Source organism: Equus quagga, chromosome 1, assembly GCF_021613505.1.
Source record: "Equus quagga isolate Etosha38 chromosome 1, UCLA_HA_Equagga_1.0, whole genome shotgun sequence".
NCBI lineage: Eukaryota > Metazoa > Chordata > Mammalia > Perissodactyla > Equidae > Equus > Equus quagga.
In genome coordinates this window covers 84,359,861-84,381,286 of record NC_060267.1, presented here as the reverse complement: position 1 = coordinate 84,381,286, position 21,426 = coordinate 84,359,861, and the positions used below count along the sequence as shown (strand labels likewise).

The 21,426-nt window shown below is 38.4% G+C and overlaps 2 protein-coding genes across 2 annotated transcripts; both read right to left on the bottom strand.

Annotated features, from left to right (window-relative positions):
* Positions 1 to 1,792: 1,792 nt before the first annotated feature.
* On the bottom strand, positions 1,793 to 2,788 carry LOC124247853 (olfactory receptor 1J4-like). The gene has a single exon (XM_046677633.1). The coding sequence runs from the start codon at positions 2,786 to 2,788 to the stop codon at positions 1,793 to 1,795; it is 996 nt and encodes a 331-aa protein (XP_046533589.1).
* A 13,656-nt stretch (positions 2,789 to 16,444) lies between these two features.
* Positions 16,445 to 20,438, bottom strand: LOC124248792 (olfactory receptor 1J4-like). The gene is made up of 2 exons (XM_046679286.1): positions 20,424 to 20,438; positions 16,445 to 17,401 (listed from the first exon to the last, which is right to left on the bottom strand). The coding sequence occupies exons 1-2, from the start codon at positions 20,436 to 20,438 to the stop codon at positions 16,445 to 16,447; spliced, it is 972 nt and encodes a 323-aa protein (XP_046535242.1).
* Positions 20,439 to 21,426: the final 988 nt, after the last annotated feature.

Genomic DNA, 21,426 nt, shown 5'->3' with positions numbered 1-21,426 from the left:
AGTTTAGCTGCATCTCACATGCTTGATATGTTTTGTTTTTATTTTGACTCCATTCTAAATGCTTTATAATTTCACTTTTGATTTCTTCTTCAATCCATGGGTTATTTTGAAATGTTTTACTGAGTTTCCAAACATTTGGGTAGTTTTCAGATATCTTTTTGTTATTGTTTTCTAATTTAATTATGTTGTTCTCAGAGAACAATTTTTGTATGATTAAAATCCCTTTGAATTCATTGAGACTTGTTAGGTTGCTCAGAACTCTACCTCAAGCCTCTAATGCTACTATGCTGGTGTGAGAGCCCAGAATCTCTTGTGTATATTGTTCCAATAGCCTCATAATCTCCTTGTTTTCACACTTGCCTTCTTTCAAGTCTATTCTCAACAAAAGAGCCAGAAAGATACTTTGAAAGCTTAAGATAGATCGTATCACTCCTCTGCTGATGACTTTCTATTGGTTTCTCAAATCACACATAGTTAAAACAAAGACCTTATAATTGCCTACAAAGCCTTACAAAAACAGATCACTTGTTACCTCTAACCTTTATCTACTACAGTCCAACCAGTACACTGCTCACTCTCTGACAGTCAATCTAGCCTCCTTTCTGTTTCTTTAATGTACCAAGTGATCTCTCATCTCAGACCCTTGGTAGTGTCTACTCCCCCTGTCTGGAATGTTCTTCCCTTTGGATAAAAATGATTTCTTATTTCCCTGTTCTCCTAAGCTTTTTGCTTAAATCTTTTCTTCTTATAGAAGCCTACCTTGACCACTGGACTACTTACAATTGCAGTGCCACCCAAAAGATTCATTTTCCCCCTTCCCACTACTTGTGTCATTGTCAATAATATAACACTCATTATCTTACAATATAGCATATACTTTACATATTTACTTTTATTGACAATGTCTCCCTGCTACATTAGTAAACTGCTCAAAGGGAGACATTTTGATTCATCTGTATATAAGAGTGACTGCAAATAGTGGTTACAGAATACAAATTTATTTAATGAGTGATATCCCATGCATACATTTATCTTTTCTTCAACTAGAAATGTATTGTCTTAGTCTGGGCAGAAATAAACAATCCTCATTTTTCCAAACTAGAAGGAAGAAGTATATAGACCATCTCACCAAGAAAATTCCTGTAGAGGAAAAGTACTTAGAACTGGGAAATTGTTAGTAGCAGTGATTGCCCTGTGCATCTCTGTTAGATTATTTCCATCATACACACAATAAAATTAGCTAGCAAGGTCAAAAGCTTTGCATTTTGCTTAGGTTTTAGGAAGCTATAAGAAAACACTTTATGAGTCAGCTACCTCATTAGGAAGACAGGCATTTTGAACATCCTTGTTTGAAAACTAGGAACTAGGCTATATTTTTAAAGCTGTGGAGAAAAATAGAGAAACTAAACTATAGATTGTCATTAATTTTCATGCAGCTATATTATGACACCTTAATTTCTAAAACAATGCATTTTATAAACATTAAAACTAACTCAAATAAGGGGTCAAATGTACAATTCACTCTGTATTTAAAAAGTACCATCTCAAACATTTGATACTTCCAATCTCCTTCAACTTGGGAGTCAAGAATTTAAAGACCGGGAAGGTACCTTCTGCAATTATATTTCACACTTCTATTCCTGAGGATTGCAGAGGACCAAAAATAAGAGAAACTATGAAAAGGAGAATGTGCAGGGAGCAAGGAACAAGGTTGGTCATCTAACTACACATTTTTCAAGGAGCTCTCTTTGAGAGGGTCAGTGGATAAGATAAGAGCAAGAATAGGGTACTGTCACATGGAGAAAAAGATCTCTCTCCTGAAAAGTCTCCCTAGGGCACTTTTCATGTCCCTGTTCCTCAGACTGTAGATGAAAGGGTTCAGCATAGGAGTGACCACTGTGTACATGACTGAAACAATTATTTCTTGGTCATTGGAGTTGCTTGATGATGGGAAAAAGTACAATACCACAATTGTCCCATAGAATAGAAAAACCACAGAAAGGTGAGAGCCACAGGTGGACAAGGCTTTGCAGATCCCCTTGATTGAGGGAAACCTCAGGATGGTGGCCCCAATGTGGCCATAAGAGACCAGGATGCCAATAAATGACAGGATTATGACCAATCCCCCAACAGTGAAGATAAAAATATCATTGAGGGAGGTGTCTGAGCAGGAGAGCTTAAGCAGGGCAGCAAGGTCACAGAAGAAGTGGGGGATGGTGTTGTCAGCACAGAAGGACAGTTGATCCAAGAGGAGGGTGTGAGACAGGGCACTGGCACAAGAGAGGAGCCAGGATCCAGCCAACAGAAATATACACAACCCCTCCTTCATGATGGTGGTGTAGTGTAGAGGGTGACAAACGGCCTCATACCTGTCATATGCCATCACTGCAAGAAGAAGGTTATCAACACAGCCAAAAAATATGAAAAAATACATTTGTGTCACACACCCAGCATAAAGGATGGATTGATCCTGAATATGCATGTTTATCAACATCTTAGGGACTGTGACAGATGAAAAAGAGACATCAGTGAGGGCCAAGTGGCTGAGGAAGAAGTACATTGGGGTGTGGAGGCGAGAGTCCAGCCTGATGAGCAAGATGATAAGTAGGTTCCCCAGCACTGTGGTCAGGTACATGCCAAGGAAGAGGACAAAGAACAAACCTTGCTGCTCTGGCTGGATGGGGAGCCCCAGGAGGAGGAACTTGGACACACTGCTCTGATTCTCCCTTCTCATGCTCTTCTCTCTGCTTAGATTGAAGGAATATTGGGAATGTCTCAGATGATACATGGTGATGAGGGCAATCACAATAAGGGTATCTACTTTATACTGAGGAATTCCTCAGTATATTTCTCACATGCTTTTGGCTGAATCCCCACTTTGCCCTAGCTGAGCAGGAGGGAGCCATTAGAGCTTCAACGGCCAATAAGATTAATTCAATGGAAACCAGGGGTAATTTATTTATTAATTAAACAGTTTGTTAGACACTACACTCTTTCCTGGAGAAAGCAAGACAAAGTTCTTTCCTTCAAGGAGCTCACATTCTAGGGAGTAACCTCTTCCAGAACTGGTTCAGATCAGTCTATCTGCAACTCGACTTCTAGTGGGTTCTGATTCCAACACTTCCTAGCTAGCCTCAACAACTTACTCTCTTATAGCCTCATTTTGAACCTCTACTAAATAAACACAATAATACCTACATTAGGGTTTGTGGAATAATTAAATGATTCAGTGTTAGTTCTGATATTAGAATAGAGGTATTCATACAGTAAGGGCACAAATAGTCATCTAATGTCTTCATGCCAGTGCGAATTTCCAGATAAATCCTGGATTGATCCTTAGGAATCCAACACACCAGAAATGTGAGGTAGGCATTACAAAGAAGCAGGTGGCTGATCTAAAAGTTGTGTTCGCATAGGTGAGCTCTCAAAGTCTTAAGGAAGGTGCAGAGACACACACCCTATACCTTGTGGTTATTTTCATGATGGAACGTAGCTTGATGCATTTTATTTAGTTTGGAAAAAAATAAATTATGCCTCCCCATCTCCATTGTTGTCCACTTCTCTGCATGTGTCTTCAGCGAATCAAACTGGCTCAGATCTAAGTATTCATATGCTGTAAGACACCTGAACATTTTCCCTAGAACCTGATAACTGGTATATGCTGTGAGATTTGTCATGTCTATTAAAATTAATAGTTATCTGATTAACATGACTATTTCCCAATATCAATCTTAATATAATTGACATCTATTAAACATGTAGTCTACTACGAATGAGGTCAAATGAAGGAATTTCTGGGTAAATATACATATATTTATTTATTCATTTATTTATAGTGTGTGTGTGCATGTATGTGTGATGAAGCTAAGAGATGTTAAGAAATCAGCTCCTGGTCACATAGGCAGTAACTGCTATAGTCATCATTCTTTATTCATGTCTTTATTAATTCTCTTCTCCTATTAAACATATTCTTCCTCCCCTTACTTAATCTAGCAGAAGAGCCAAGGCTTTGAGACATGTTATTTTACTGTTTGAAGGAGTGTTTTTGTGCCTACTACTACCTCAACCACCAGCTCAGATGTCTGCCACAACTCATTCATACAGCCCCTTATATTCCTACAGCCTACAGTTTACAAATGCCTTCCATATGATTTTAATCATAAGTATTCAGTATACATTTTTGCCTGAGAAGGAGAGAAAACTGACTTTTTTCTTTCATTTTACTCATATGAGAAGTTCAGTCACTTACACAATGTGTTTGGTGGTGGAAATTGATCTCAAATGCAAGTCTTCTGATACTCTTTTCACTAGAGACAGACACTTTTCATTTCTTTGAGGGAGAGTGGCTAAGACACTTAAAATATCCATATGCCCGGAAGAGGAAACTGATGTTAACACACCGAATCCATATCTGATAGTAAATTATTTTTCCAGACAGGGTGATTTTAAGGGATAGTAGGAGAAAAGAAGTGACCTCACTTCCCCATGAGGCTTGGCTGCTTATTGACAATTTCTGAGGGATATTTAAATGAACAGCTTCTCTGTAGGTCTAATGCAGGGGCGGAGCAGAAAACCTGGTACACTCACAGGTGCTGCAGTGTCAAGGTGTGAACCAGCAGGAATGGAACCTTCAACTTGGGTATAAATGCAAGTGTCACTTCTGCTCAGTAATGAAGCTGTAACCTAAGGGGTGAGAGAGAATCTTTGCATGGGCTTCCTGTCCTAACTGACACAACATATTCTCCCATCTTAGAGGTACCTGAATGCAGAATCAGGTAAGTCTGCCTCCATTTGGGGAACGCAAATTACACAGCTTGCTACCCTTTACTGGATGCTTAATATGTGCCTAAAATGTATTAAACTGCTGCAGACAATATCTTACAGAAGCTATTATTATCCTCTTTTACACTTAAGGCTGCTGGCCTCAGAGAAATCAAAGGTAAGGGCAAAAACTGTTGTGTGGCAACTACCATATTCCAAGGACACCAGAATCTGGACATTTAATCAGGCTACCTTGCTCCCAAAGTGTATATATGGACAATGCTAAAGGCCAGAGTGAGAAACATTTAGGGTTCTGTGTGCATTGTTGGAACATTCTACTCACGTAGTCCAATGGCCCCAAAAGGGATTAATGAGGATCCAGTTTGAAAGTGCCTCACTGGGTTCTGGTCTGAGTCAAGAGGAACATCAGAAAATGAGACTATTCCATGCCCTATCCTTTCTAGGGGGATTTGGTAGAGGTGCAAGTTTGTTAAATGCAATACAGATACCTCTACACTTGAGGTCCATCTCCCTTTCTCTCTCTCTCTTTCTCTCTGTCTCCTCCTTCTGTCTCTCTTTCTCTCACACACATACACACCTCAACACACATTTTGTTGAAGGATGATTTCCTATTCTGTCTGACATATGCATGCCCTAGATGAAGATGGTCAGGGTACAAATCTGTTCCACACAAATTTCACAAATAAACATACTGTCTTATATGCCAAATGCTCACAATGCACAAAGAGTCATACAAAGAACCGGCAAACAACACATAATAGAAATGCATACATATGGGCGCTCCCAGACAGTCTCAGATATTCAAATCACAACAATGAACAGACAACATAGACATAACCACTAAATCGCATGGATTTCTCACAGGAGATTTCCAGCCTTACCTGATCAATGCACATCTTAAATGGAGGTTTTTCATGTGTGTGTCAGCAGCACACATATGTGGAAATACACAAGACACACACAACCAGTCCAATATTCACACCCACACTTGTTTGCAAGGGCAGGATCCCGGCCCCTTCTGATCTACTCTCATCCTTAATAAGTTCAAATACTTTTGCTCTGGGTTGTTACCTTAGTCCTTGCTTTCTGTCCAAGAGACCTAGGAGCCAAAGGACAAGATACAGCCTCTGTGGCCTGAAGACCTTCACAGTGTTGCATGTCTGTTTACCAGCAACACAATAATGGGCAGGAGAGATTATTTTACAGTAGAAAGGAGACACAGGGGGAAAGACACTCAGGACTATCAATAAGAAACAGTTACCCTGCACTAATTGAACAAATTACTGGTGGCCTCTTGGGGAGGAGCCTGTGCAGGGACCAGAGAGGCTGAGCCACTGGAATCCCTGGGGACAACATCTCTCTTGTTAGTGTCACTCTGGGCTCCTTTCTGTCTAATCTAGAGGTTCCAGGCGGGTGACAGGAGAGGCCAACATCAATCTGGGCCTCTTAAGCGTCCACAGTGAGAAAGTAAGCCTGTCCCTATGTCACAGAGCAAGGCTCTTGTACCTCCTACGCAAGCCTTTTCTAAAGCTCACAGATCTCCCACTACCTGCGAGGCTCCTGTAGGGCAGAGTCTGTGCCTTGCTTAGAAGGTAGAATAATGAAAAGATGGACCCCTTCGTGTCTTGACGAAGATATTCCTAGAATTGAGTTTGGACTCTGCCACTTGTTGTGAACTCCTGAGCAATTTAATTCAGTAACACAACATTCAGAAACTTTAAGAGTAAACTGAGAATAAGAATAATACATTCCTTGTGAGGTTGTTGTGAGGATTAAATGAGGCAATGCGTGTTAGAATTCTTATCACAGAGTCTGGAAATGCAAATCAAAACTACACTTAGATATCACTTTACGCCCGTGAGAATGGCTATCATCACCAAGACAAAAATAACAAATGTTGGAGATGTTGTGAAGAAAAGGAAACCCTCAAACACTGCTGGTAAGAGTGCAAACTGGTGCAGCCATTATGGAAAACAGTACAGAGATTTCTCAAAAAACTAAAAATAGCAATACCATATGACCCAGCTATCCCACTACTGGACATTGATCCAAAGAACTTGAAATCAACAATTCAAAGAGACTTATGAACCTCTATGTTCATTGAAGCATTATTCACAATAGCCAAGATGTGGAAGCAAACCAAGTGCCCACTGACTGATGACTGGATAAAGAAGATATGGAATCTATGGATTCCACACACACAATGAAATACTACTCACACATTGGAATACTACTCAGCCATAAAAATGACAAAATAGTCCCATTTACAACACCACGGATGGACCTTGGGGTTATTATGTTAAGTGAAATAAGCCAGACAGAGAAAGAGAAACACTGTATGATTTCACTCATGTGTGGAAGATAAACAAACACATGGATGAAGAGAACTATTTACTGGTTACCAGGGGTAAGGGGGGTGGGTGGTGGGCACAAAGAGTGAAGAGGCACACTTACATGGTGACTGACAAATAGTGTACAACTGAAATTTCACAATGTTGTAAACTATCATAACCTCAATAAAAAAAATATAAAAACCAAAAAGTCTAATTGAAGTAAGAAAAGAGATTAAAAATAAAAAGAATAGTACCTTCCTCATGAGGTTGTTGTGAGGATTAAATGGGAAGATGCATATTAGAATTCTTATCACAGTGCCAGGTACCTGAAAACATTCAATAAATGTTAAGCTATCTCACCAATAATTTTTTAATCTCAGGGCATGTAATGAGCATGGGAAATTATTAAATGAATTCATTCACTCATTTATTCTTTTTGATAAATATTTATTAAAGACTTCATAAAGGTGACAATCTAGGTGATGAAATACAGCAGTGAATAAAATAGAAATAGGTTATCTGGTAGAGCTTAATTTTAAGGGAACGAAGCAAAAAACCCCCAAAACCTCAAAATAAACAAATCGCTGTACAACAAAACAAAAACACAAAAATCAAAATAGTAAAATCATGACATGGCAATTGGTGAAAAGTGTTGCGGAATGAAACAAAGCAGGGAAAGGGTACAAGGAGTGACAAGAAGCAGTTCTGATTTAAATAGGGTTGCCAAACTGGGTGTCCTTAGAAGGTGAGATACAAATTAAAAAATGGTCAATAAAAATGGGAATGTTCTCATTAACCTTTCATTATCAGAGGAGGAAACCTCACACTCCAACCAAAAATTTACTAAATCCACAGAAAATTGACTAATATATGAAATCCACATTTTGCTGTATCATTCCCGATGTCAACCCAGTCACAGCTGCCTCCACTGTAATTGCTGGGATGGCTGCCTCTCAACCTCTCAAAAATGCATGGATTTCCAGGTCCTGCTCAAAGCTCTCTCTCAATCTAAGAAGCTTCTTAAGTCATCAATCCTCAAACATATGTATCTGCCCCAAATATGAGAGGCTCATTTACTCTACTCCAAAGTTAAACTATTTGACACTGCTATCAAGGTGACTTACCACTCTTTCTTTTCTCTGAATTCTTTGATATAATTTTGAAGGCTATTTTTTATATTTCTTAAAACATGATAACTGAGATGACAACAATAATCTCAACATTTATGGGGTGGAATAGCTGATTGTGACTGTCCAAAGAATATAACTAAACAGAAAAACCCCAAAACCTTAAATATGGACAAACCTCAGAGTGGCTCCAGAATGCCTTAAATAGAAATATTTCTCTTTATCTTGTGTGTCCATGGGGTAGCTATGCCTGAGAATCAGGCCAAAACCACATTGTAAGGATTGAAACAAAAAAAAAGCACACCTCGAAATGACTCAGTCACACTCAGGTATATGAAAATCATGACAGTTCAATTTCAGAAACAGGGAGTTGCTTGGAGCTTTGGTTATCTCAGTCAGTGGTGTTCCATAGGACGGTACTGAAGGAAATACTTGAGTCAGAGGGGAAAATCAGAAGCCCCAAACACCCGTACAAATCACACATAAACACACACACACATTGCTGATTTGAGGATTCCAGTAACCTGTGACTAGTTCCCATGCTAAGGGAAGGATAGCCAGTATATGGTTCAGCTCATAAACATCATATACATGTCGAAACACATAAAGTGAGACATACATAAAACACAATGGTGTATCATTCACTCACAAACACACTCACAAAGTACATCGACACACCTGACACATGACACACCTGGTAAACACTCAACTCACCACATATACATAGCCCATCACTATACACACACATCACCAAAAACACACAAGGACACACAATGTAAAAATCTTTCAAGAAACAACACCAAAAACACACATGCCACCCAGCCACACACCCACTACAACAAGTAGCACATACACTCCCATTACTGAGAGGCCTGCTTTGGCTCCTTCTGATACACACCCTTCCCAGGGGGAAGCAGTCAACATGGGGCAGTTAAGCCTATTCACATAGGCACATCAGTAAACCACCAATGACCCATGCATGTGGTAACACACATGGTAACAGACACACAGACAAAGGCAAACAATACATGTTCCTGCTCTGACACACGGGTGTGTCACCCACAAACATAGCTTGCACAAACACTAACACACACACTGCTTAGCAGAGATTTTATTCCTCTCTGATCTCGGTTCTTTGGTGAGGTCAGACATATTCTCCAGCAGCAGAGACAACAATCTTACTCCTGATGCTGAGCTCTCATCTGCTGAGCTGTGACATCTGCCTAGCGGGTGAAATGTCCCATCATAACAGCAAGAAGCAAATATTTAGCAATGAGCAAAAATATAATATTTTAATTACCAGTAAGAGGACAGAAACAATGTCCCCAGGCTTCTGGGTCAGGGAGGAGCCACCATTGGCTAGTTGACCAAGTCTTCTTGCCCTCTGTGGAGCTGCACGTCCAGGAGCGAGAGGGCCCTGGAGTCCCACAGGATGTTGTTTCTGATGCCAGCAATGTCTTTGTTCTTGGGCATGGTTCCAGCTGGGATAGAGGATTTTTTAAAAAAGATGTCACAATGGCTTGTTTATAAAGGTCTTGGTGGTTTAAGGGAAACTATTAAGCGATGGTGAATCACCCAGGGCCAGCAGCAGTGGGAAACAGGTACAAGGAGAGGGAGTGCTTATGAGAACCTGATGAGACACATAGGGGTAGGAGAGGACACCTGGACAGGAACTGTGGACAGCCACTGTCAACCCATGGTATGGCAGAGAGCAAAACAGAATAAATGCTCCAACCTCTCTCTTAGGCAATTAATCTCTTGCTTTTGTTTCCATTGACCAAATCCAAAGGGCCAGGGTTCCTAGTTGATACAATCCATAAACGTCAGACTCCTGATAGAAAACAGTGTGGAGAAAGCTGGAGAATGGTCCTGGAGGGGCAAGTGGAGACTATCTATCAAACACTGCTAAAGATAATAATTTCTACTTACACATTTGAGTGCCAACTTATGGATGGCAAATACGCATATGCATTTTATTCTACAGATACACTTCTTTTCTTGGTTTAAAATTACCTCTGCAGTTTCATTTTAGAGACTGTAAATCCTTAAAGTCAGGGATGACATTTTATAGAATTACCTTTTTGTGTCTTGCCCATGGTTCAGCAGTTCATATTTAATCTCTGAGATAGGTTACAAGGAAAATATTTTAGAAGATCACAATTGTCTGCCTGGATGCCAATGTTAAATTTAGTAATAGACTTGTAAGATGTTCTATTCACTCCTATTGAGTAATTATGTACAAAATATTTTTTAACTTTTTATTTACTTTACTTATTTGATATTATTTTATTTTTTGTTGAGGAAGATTGGCCATGAGCTAACAGTTGTTGTCAATCTTCCTTTTTTGCTTTAGGAAGATTGGTCCTGAGCTGAAATCTGTGTCAATACTCCTCTATTCTGTATGTGGGTTGCCACCATGGCATGGCCTGATGAGCGTGTGTAGGTCCACACGTGGGTTCCAAATCCATGAACCCTGGGCTGCTGAAGCAGAGCACACGAACTTAAACACTGCTCCATTGGGCCAGTCTAACTTTATTTTGAAATCATTTCATACTTATAGTAAAGTAAAAATTATACAAAAAGTTCTAATAGGTGTTTCACCCAGATTGCCCAAAAGCTAATATATAACCATGTTTGCTTTATTATTATGTAGTTCCGCATATCTACATATGCGTAGTTACAAACGTATCTCAGACTCAGCCTAAAGGGCTTTGGTGGGTATACCACAGTGCATATTATGAGAAGGAAGCTGATATCAATTTTTCCAATTACTGGTGGTGTTATTCTTGGCCAACTGATTAAGGTGGTGTCTACCAGGTTCTCTGCTGTATAATTACTATTTTTATCTTTGAAATTAATAAATACAACTTGGATAGATATTTTGAGACTATATAATCATGCTATTTCTCTTTAAAATTTCAACCAACATATAAAACGTCATACTTAATAAGAAACAAGTGATTCTTGCCTGAAACAATTATTGTAATTGTGGTGACCAAATGGTGATTTTTCTCATGCATCAATCATTCTATGTGTATTAGTTCTCTGTAAGAGAGAAGTTTCCTTTCTCTAACACTTATTTTTTATTAATTTATTTATATCATTATGGAGTCATAGATTCTCATTTAATCTCTGAGTTGTAATTCATTTGGATTATTTTTAAAAATAATTTTATTGAGATTACATTGATTTATAACATAATGTAAATTTTGGGTGTACATTATTGTATTTCAGCTTCTTTATAGACTGCACAATGTTCACGACCAACGGTTTAGTTTCCATCTGTCACCATACATATTTGCCCCTTTACCCATTTCACTCTCCCTCCATTCCCTTCCCATCTGGTAATGACCAATCTGTTTCCTTATCTATGTGTTTGCTTGTTTGCTCTTACTCTTTTTGAAGCTAAAATTATTCCAGATTTGGCCATGGGGAGCCCTGTTGAGCTGGCTCATGTGTCCTCATCATTCATTGATCACTTCCTCACTTTCAGTTTTTGCAAAACTTTCCCAGATCATCTTTGTATTTCCTGGCCCCAGCCCTGGAATCAGCCATCTTTCTAAGTAACTTGGGTTCCTTTTAGAGAATAACTATATGTAGAGAGAAAATTGGTTAGGTTATGTTCACTGCGTACAAGGCGTTACATGTGTGGAGAGAGAAAGGCATATAAGAGAAACACAGGATGCATAAACAAGAATATAATAGACTAATAGACATGGTTACTCATGGGAGGTGGGTTGGGAATAGAGTGAATAAAATCGGGGATAAGAATAGTATAAATGTTGATATTTAGTTCATAAATTTTAGCATATATAAACCCATAAGTTCAAACTGACACCTCCAATACCAGTTTGACACCAAAAAGTTCTTTCCAGTCTTTCCTTTCCGTGTATATGATACCTTCCCCAGATAGTGCAGAGTCATTCCGTTTTCAACAATATGTTTACTTATTCACTGAATCCTAGAATACATGTTAAGTAATTTCAGAATATTGAACCCATATCACTGTGAATGACAAAACTACTAACTGCAGCTCAATTTTTAAAATATTTTCTTCTTTATTCTGAGAGTATAGATAAAGTATTGTGTTCAAGAATTACATGGGTAAGTTGTTTTAATTTCTCCTTCAGTTTAACCATGTTATTCATTTGAAATAGAGTAGTTAAGTTAGTTTGTTCTCTTCTTATTCTGTATTTTTTTGTTTCCCATTCTTTTCAGTTATTCGTTTTTTAGCAGGTAAAAGATAATTTGGAGAAAACGTACAAATAGGTATACCTATCTCCCCATCCTTCCCATGCATTCCCACCCAGCCCTGTAAGAAACCACACTCATTAGTTTCTGACTTCTTCCTGTGTATCTTTTGCTAAAATGAGAAGATACAAATATGTTTCCTTATTTCTCTTTCTTTTTTAAACAAACAGTAGCATGCTACAGATACTGCTGGACACATTGCTTTTTTTACATTAACAATGTATCTTGGAAATCATTCCATATAGATTCACAGATATCTTTGTCACCTGGAGAATAATGACGTAAGAGATAAGATTATAAATTATAAAAGTAGAATCTATTAATTGCTTTAGTTATTAACAGCTTAAGGAGGAATATTCTTTAAAAGTTTAGATGCCGTATTTGGAGATTTGAAAGATGTTTACCCAAATAAGACAAGAAAGGAGAGAAAGGAAGGGCTAGAGGCCTGAGAATAGTTATTGACAGGTTGGAGGGGCAGCCTCATTGTATCAGTCTCCTCTGTAACAGTGATTGCCTATAAAGTGATTGCAATCTCTCATGTGAATTCAGAAAAACAATTCGCATCCTGTTCCAAACACCATGCCCAGTGTGGCATAATGACTGGGGTTATAGAAGTTAAAAGAAAAAAAGACTCACTCAAACATTTCACACCTGGAGACTTATCCCGGTGGAGCATGGCATGAGCTTGAATTCAAAGGTAGAACACCAATATTTTTGCAGGGAAAACAGAATACTAATGTTAGACTGAGCCTAGGTAAGAAATGTACTCAATAAGGTACTACAAATAGAAACTTAGAATGAATGTCTAAAGGAAGAAATAAAGTAAAACTTCATTTTAAAAGAGTAATTGCACTGTGGGAATGTAGCAAGTCATAGGGAGATGCTGAAAATCGGATTACATCACAAGAAAAGAGTGCTGTAATATTGAACCGAATCAATTTAACTGTAAAGATAACAAACAACTGTCCATTTTTGGAAGGAGATTAGAGATGTCTGTTTATGTATGATCCATTTCATATTCGGTTTGAACTCTTAAGGAGGAGGAACTTGTGAATGGGGAGTTCAGTCTGCCAAGGTGTGTGTTTGCTGGTGAAGAAAGATCAAGAAGGAAGGAGGCAGGGTTGACAAATGTCAACTCCTGATGTCCCTTCACATTCTCTTGAACTGACTATGCAGTTACAGTGACTACATGCAATTTCTACTTTCAGAATTTTTTTTCCTGCTTTTAAAGTATGTAGACAGTCTTCAGAAGATTTTAATTCTTCTTCTCCAATTATTGTGACTTTAATTGATATCATCGCTATAGTTGCATTAGCTAATATTTTCACCACAAAGTTGACTAATGAGCATTCTCATTTGGATCCTGATCTTAAAAGAAATATCTCTAGTGAATCCCATCAAGTAAGATGTTTGCTGTACAACTAATGAATATAGATTTTATTATCTATAATAATATACATAATACAATATATATTTTACATGAAATATATTTGGTATATAAAGATATTTTATTATGTATAATATACTTCATGTAACATCATGCATAATAAAAGTATGTTTATATGTATCATATATATTTGCTGTAATATATACTTTATTAACAGAGAATCCATCAGTTCTTTTTTCATCAATGTTATCAAAATCTGTTGAAGTCTTCTTTAGCCTTTATGGGGAGACATAGTATTTTTAACCCAAGATTTATTAATATGTTGTATTATATTAAGGATTTTCTAATAAGGAAATAACTTCAAATTCCTCAAAAAATCCCTCTTGGTTATATGCATTATTTTATTAATGTGGCGTTGAATTGTACTGGCTGATATTTTATTGACTGTGTTTGCATGAATAGTCATAAGTATGGTCAACTTGAAATTTTATTTTTGAACTTCTTGATCATGCTTATACATCAATGTTTTATTTATTTCATCCACAAAACAAATTAAGGTGTTATCTTTTATTTTCAATGCTCTGGGACAATTCATGCAGCACTCAGACTATTAGGGCTTTCACCATTAATAGAATTCCCCTTTGAAACCATATGGCCCTGGTTCTGTATCATGGAGTAGTTGCTTAATAGCTTTCTCCATTTATTCTACAGAAATTGACATGTTTAATCTTTCTATATCATGAATAGTCAATTTTGGTAATATTTATTTCCCTGGGAAATTATCTAATTTAACTGAGTTTCAAAACTTATTTTCACAGAAGTGTGAGTTTAGGATTATTCAGAATCCCCAAAGGATATTCTTATTATTGGTGTTTTTAGTCCATTCAGTATTTGTTTTTATATTTATCAATCTTATGAATATCTCTGAATTTTCAAATTTACCCTATAATCATTTTCCTTCTGCTTAAAGAATTTCCCTTCACATTTCTATTAGTAAAAGTCTGCTGGCAACTTTTTTAGTTTTTTATTTTCCTGAAAATACCTTTATTTCACCTTCAATTTTGAAGGATATATTCGCTGATGTAGTATTCTAGGTTGACAGAATTTTAAAAAAGTTTGCTCTCATTCTTATTAGGGTTTATTTGTATGTGATGATTGTGTGTACACAGTCACTTCTCATTCTGGATCTTCAGCTCTCCCTCAAAAACTTGGTTTCATTTATTCTTCCAGCTCCTCCAGCTTCTTAGCCTCCTAGCTAGGCCTTAATAACTCAGCACCATATTATACTCATTGCCCACACCTGTGCCCACGTGAGAGCGCCCCCCCCCCCCCCCCCAAGAAGATGCACTTGGAGAGTACCTGCTGGTAAATGTTTGAGAATAGTGCAAGAAGAAGGAATACTTTTGTTTAGATGAGTTATGATGTAAACAAAGACAGGAAACACTAGAGAGAAAAGAAGAAAACAAGTAGGAAAATGGTAGCATTTCTTCACCAAGACAATGACATTTTTTATGTGTGTGTGTATTTATATGTATATATATATATATATATATACACCTTGACATTCATTACATTTATTTTTTCACTTCCACTCAGAATTGTTTGTTGCATTTCCCCTCTCTTCCATTTTTGTATTACTGTCTAACATGCATACGCTGTGCGCAAATCTGAAATGTTTCACCTGATGAATTTTTACAAGTGTTTACATCCATTGTAACTACCACATGGTCCAAGATATAGAAACTGTATAGCACCCCAGAAGGTTTCCTCATATTCCTTTCTTAGAAGTAATTAAATGATGAATAAAACAACAGTTTTCCAAAGTGACATCATTTCCACATATTTATTAAAGATAGACAAACTCATATGAATGCATACTTTTTTTTAATTTTAATTTTTTATTTTTTCCTTTTTCTCCCCAAAGCCCCTGGTACATAGTTGTGTATTTTTAGTTGTGGGTCCTTCTAGTTGTGGTATGTGGGATGCCGCCTCAGCATGGCTTGATGAGTGGTGCCATGTCCGTGCCCAGGATTTGAACCGAGGAAAGACTGGGCCGCCTGCAGCGGAGCGAGAGAACTTAACCACTCGGCCACTGGGCCGGCCCCCGCATACTTTTAAATTAAGTTAGAAGTCATTGAAAGTTTATTGTGAGAAAATTAGCTTTTCAAAAATTGGAAATTCAATTTATATAAGCAAAATTTTCTGTTATACTCTTTGTACTGCCTCCTTGACTCTGAGAATCCAAGGGAAGCAAGACATGATTCTCTTGGAGACAGTGAGACTGGAGGGGCTTCCTTCCTCACTCCTGCCACTCAGCATCCTCACTGCCCCCCTACCCCACCAAGCCTTATGCATATTGGAATAGGCATAATATATTCTAATTTTTTAATAAAATATATAATCATTGGAGTCAGTCTGGGTAATGAAATCTTGTCAGCAGAGAGGGACAAGGAAAGCCCAACAACCCTGAGATGTATGTGCAGGCCAGATTCAGCTGGACACTCAGAATGTCTATCCAGGTCTAATAGTTTCCTTGTTCATTTGGATGTGTAATTGTTATAGATTTAGTGATTGTGAGTTAAAACCTTAATCCTATTAACTAATATTTCTAAGGCATGTTTCATATCTCTGTTCCTCAGACTATAGATAAAGGGGTTCAGCATTGGAGTGACTACCATATACATCACAGAAGCAATTATGTCTTTATCATTGGAGATGGATGGTGAGGAGAAAAAGTAAACACCTGCAATGGTCCCATAGTATAAAGACACAACAAAGAGATGGGAGCCACAAGTAGAAAAGGCTTTGCAGAATCTCTTGGTGGAGGGGACCCTCAGAACAGTGGTACCTATCCGGATATAAGAGCCCAAGACACTGCTCAAAGGCAGGATGATAATCATTCCTCCCTCAGTGAAAATGACCAGCTCATTGAGGGAGATGTTTGAGCAGCTCATCTTCAGGAGTGTAGGGAGATCACAGAAGAAGTGGGGAATGATATTGTCAGCACAGAATGAAAGTTGGACCAGGAGGAGGGTGTGCAACAGGGCATGTGCACAACAGAGGAACCAGGACCCAGCTACTAGTGAGATACACAGCTCCTGACTCATGATGGTGGTATAGTGGAGTGGCTGACAGATGGCCACATACCTGTCGTATGCCATCACTGCAAGAAGGAAATTGTCAAGACAACCAAACAATATGAAAAAATACATCTGACAAATGCACCCTGTGAAGAGGATGGACTTGTGATTAGTGTGAATGTCCATCAACATTTTGGGGACAGTGACAGATGAGAAAGAGATGTCAGTGAAGGCCAAGTGACTGAGGAAGAAGTACATGGGGGTGTGGAGACGAGAGTCGAGCCTGATGAGCAGGATGATGAGCAAGTTCCCCAGCACTGTGGTCAGGTACATGCCCAAGAATAGGGTGAAGAATATGTCCTGCTGCCCTGGTGGGATGGGGAGGCCCAGAAGGAAGAACTCAGACACATTGGTCTGCTTCTCCCTCCTCATGCTGCTCTTCTCTCTGCTGGAATGAAGGAAAGTGGGAAAATTCAGGGACCTAGAATTAGCCATAACATTATAGTTATGTCCTTTTTGTATGAAAATGATTAATTTTAAAGTAGACTTCTGTTTATTTCTCATGCCTGTTGATACATGAATCACAAGTCTTCCCCATTCAGGTTCAAATGATACTTCACATCATCAAATACCTGACAAGATTTCCTTCCATGGAAACCAAAAGACATCTTTTCCTTTGTTCTACAAATATATATTGAACAACAACATTGTCCCAGCTACTATGCAAAACACAAAGTACGTAATAGCAAACAAGAAAGGCAAAGTCTCTACATTCGAGAAGTTTATATATTCATACCCAGCCAGGTTAAACCTCAGTAATTAACTATGGTAAAACATGAGATGTGCATTAGGAGACAGACATTGCTCATTTCCTCTTAAAATAGATGTGAAAATCTCTAACTTGGATTAAAATAGCTATGCGTTGTTGAAGGCTTACAGCGTAATTGGTTGCATCCTAACTGATCAGAGATATTTAATGTTCCCCGTTACCAAAAGTGTCCTTCCAGGTCCCAAACCAACAATAATAATAATGCCAAATATTTATTACTAACATACACTATGGCAGGCACTATACCAAGCCTATCACATATACTTTCTATTTAAGTTCTCAAAATACCATAATAAATAGTTATTTTTTCTACCTATTTTAACTGAGAACAAAAGGCTGCTTTATTTTAATGTGCAAAGATATCTTGCTCATAGGTAAAAACAGGTGAAATCATGGTGTATATCTGACCAGAGTCCATCACTTAACCACTATACATAGAAGTCATTATCTTCACTAGAATAAGGAGACATGCTGTGTAATGTCAGCTACCTGTGTCCAAAAGAGGTATCAATCATATTTACACGTCATACCATTTACAAAGGATTTCCCCACACTTTAACTTCAAATAATAGCCATGTATTTAGAGACTGTGTAGTATGTACTGCAAATACTATGTCCTTCATTTCACAGATGTGAAAAATCTCAGACCAATGAGATAAATGACCAACTGGAGGTCCCTGAACTGTTTGACAGTGGATTCCAGATTTAATATTACTTTGGATCTTAAGTTATAGGCAAGGATTACCAACCACATACCCTTGAAGGGGGAATCAAGACTGACATTTTCCTCAAGTATAGGAGCAGGACAGCGAGTCTTCCTCATGGACTGCAAACTTGCACAGCGGCACCAGTTCTCTCCATTCATGGCCACAAAAGAGGACAATGACTGACCCTTATGGGGAAGCCCAGTTGCTCACTGACATATGCTGTGTCAGTTCCCACCAAGAAACCAGAAGAAGCAAAGAGGACCAGAACCAACTAGGAACCTTGATTCAGGCAGGACCTTGTGAAGGAAGCAGCTGGGCCACAAGCCATGGAAAGGAGGTCATACATGATGGTGAAGCGCGAGAGGGAGCCTTTGCATGGATGAGTTTTCTTTGACTTCTACTTGTCCTGCACCAGAAGATGGTGAATAAGGAACCTCCATGAGACAAACATCAGGTTTGGAGAAAGATAACAAAAATATCTCCTTTTTACTGAGCACCAATTATGTGCCAGGCATGGTGCTGAGTGATTTGTATACATTGTCTCAGTTAACCCTCAAAATAGCATTGTGAAGTAGGAATAGTTACCTCTCCTTTACCATTGAGGAATCTGAACCTCAGAGAGCTCAAGTAACTTCCCAAGATCACAAAAACATATATGGACCAGACTGAGGACAGGGCCCCAATCTGACGTACGGCAGACACAGAGCTTATATTGTTTTGTATATGACACCTGACCAGTGGTGGAAATGCCTGTGAATCTGCCTGCTCAATGCGGTATATGGCAACCGTGGAAAGACAGCTAAGGAAACATGATTTCAGAGGCGCAACCGGGAAGCCCCTAAATAACGTCCAGGAAACATGCATGCATACATGCATTTGAATGGCTCATTTGTGATTTCTTGCCACCTGCAACCTATATCAACCCTAAGTAAGAGACAGTAATTCTATAGTTTATTTACCCACACACTCAAATGAACACAAATCAGAAATAATACTGCAGACTGGACACAACAACAAAGAATCCATGCAACCACACACCGACACAAATATTTGCACAGTACAACACAAGCATAAAACATACAGTAACACAACTAAATCATATAGCACATGCATATAACTCATATTCTGAGCCTAGACTGAGGAATGCAAGCACATACACAAAATAAGAACATAAAAGTCCCACACATCACAAAAAAAGACAAGAAACATACCACTGCACACACGTACCTCTTCACAGTCAAGAAAAAAACAAAACACATTGTCACACATGTACACACTCATTGCAGAAGTAGAGGTTCCAGTCCCATTAATCTATACTCAAGGTGGTCAGTGAGTGAGGCACTTGGGCCCCACTTAGTCACAGGAACCACAGCAAAAACACAACCTGCAGGTAAAATATCATCAAAACACACAACACACACACACAACACACACACTCTAAACACAAGAACTCACACATGACTGTAGCTCATAAGCAGAATGCAAGATCACACAGCCACATCACTCAATAGAGATTTCAAGTCCTCTCCCCATTCTGGTCATAGGTAAACTCAGGAACAATCTGCTCCAGATTGGGGAGCACATCTGTCTCTCTTCAGACTGTACAGTCTCATAGCCTTAACTATGATGTCTGTCCAAGTATGAAAATGCGGGAGTTATTGCAGGAGTTTGTGGAAAATGTTTAAGATCAAAGGACGGATTCGGAGATCCAAATTATACTCTGAAATGGTCTGTACTTCTTAACGAGGGCTTATTTGGTGTTGTGTACTCTGGGTCAGAGAGAAGAATCAAGTTGTGAGTCATTTAAATCTCTGTCTCAAATATATATATGTATATATAATATATACACACACATATATATACGTATATATTATACATATTATCCACATATAACCGCATTACAAGAGCAGTGAAACACCACACAGACCCATGTGGAATACATATGCAGACCTCTACACACAGAGACATACTTCACCCACCTAAAATTTCCAGGTCACTTTGACCTGTGTCAGTTCTTGGTGAGCTTAGGCACCTTCTAATCCAAACAGCTTCCTAAGTTCTCAGCTTCTGTTGTCAACACTAGGAACAAAAATGTAAGAAGAAAGCCTTGTGTGCCCATGACCTCCTGAGCTTTCTGTGTCTGTCCTTGAGCTTCAGAGCAACAAGTAGGAGGATGCCATCTCATAAGCCACAGAAAGGGGTGAGAAAATGTCCCTAAGCTCCTGGTTAAAAAAAAAAATCAAAGTAGACTAATTGCATCCCATTCCTATCATACCTTGGGGAGGAGGCTGTGCAGAGGCTGGAAGGACTGAGCTGCAGGAGCCACCTGAGATGCTGCCCCTGATAGCAAGAATGCCCTGGGCTCCTCTCTGCCTGCCCATAGTTCCAGCTGGGAAGCAGGAATGCTTTACTTATCCTCCAAAACTGATGTTGCCAATGGACTGGTCAGACAGAACTGGATGCTGGGTTGTGCCAGCCATTCATTGTGGGCTATGAGCAAGTAAAATAACTTCTCTCAGCCTTGTTTAATCAGCTTGAAAATGTAGATAGTAATATTATTGTCATTATGAAGTTATCATTAGGTTTAAATGAGACGCATGCTAAAGCACATGATAAAAATACAATTAATGTCAGCTCTTACTGTCATTATCTTTGTATATTCTAACAAAAGATAAATATATCTATAATCATTGATGCTGATATAGTATATATATATAGTATATATAGTATAGATATATATCAGCATCAATGATATAGTATTTAGAGTGAACAAAGGCCTCAGTTAATTGATTAAAAAATTCATCAAAACTTATAAATACCTACTCCTCCATGAAAAATACCCAGCTGTCCCCACAGAAAAATATAACTATGTGATACAAATTTCAGTAGGTCAGTCAATCCAAGTTTACTCGTTTTATGTTTAACACATA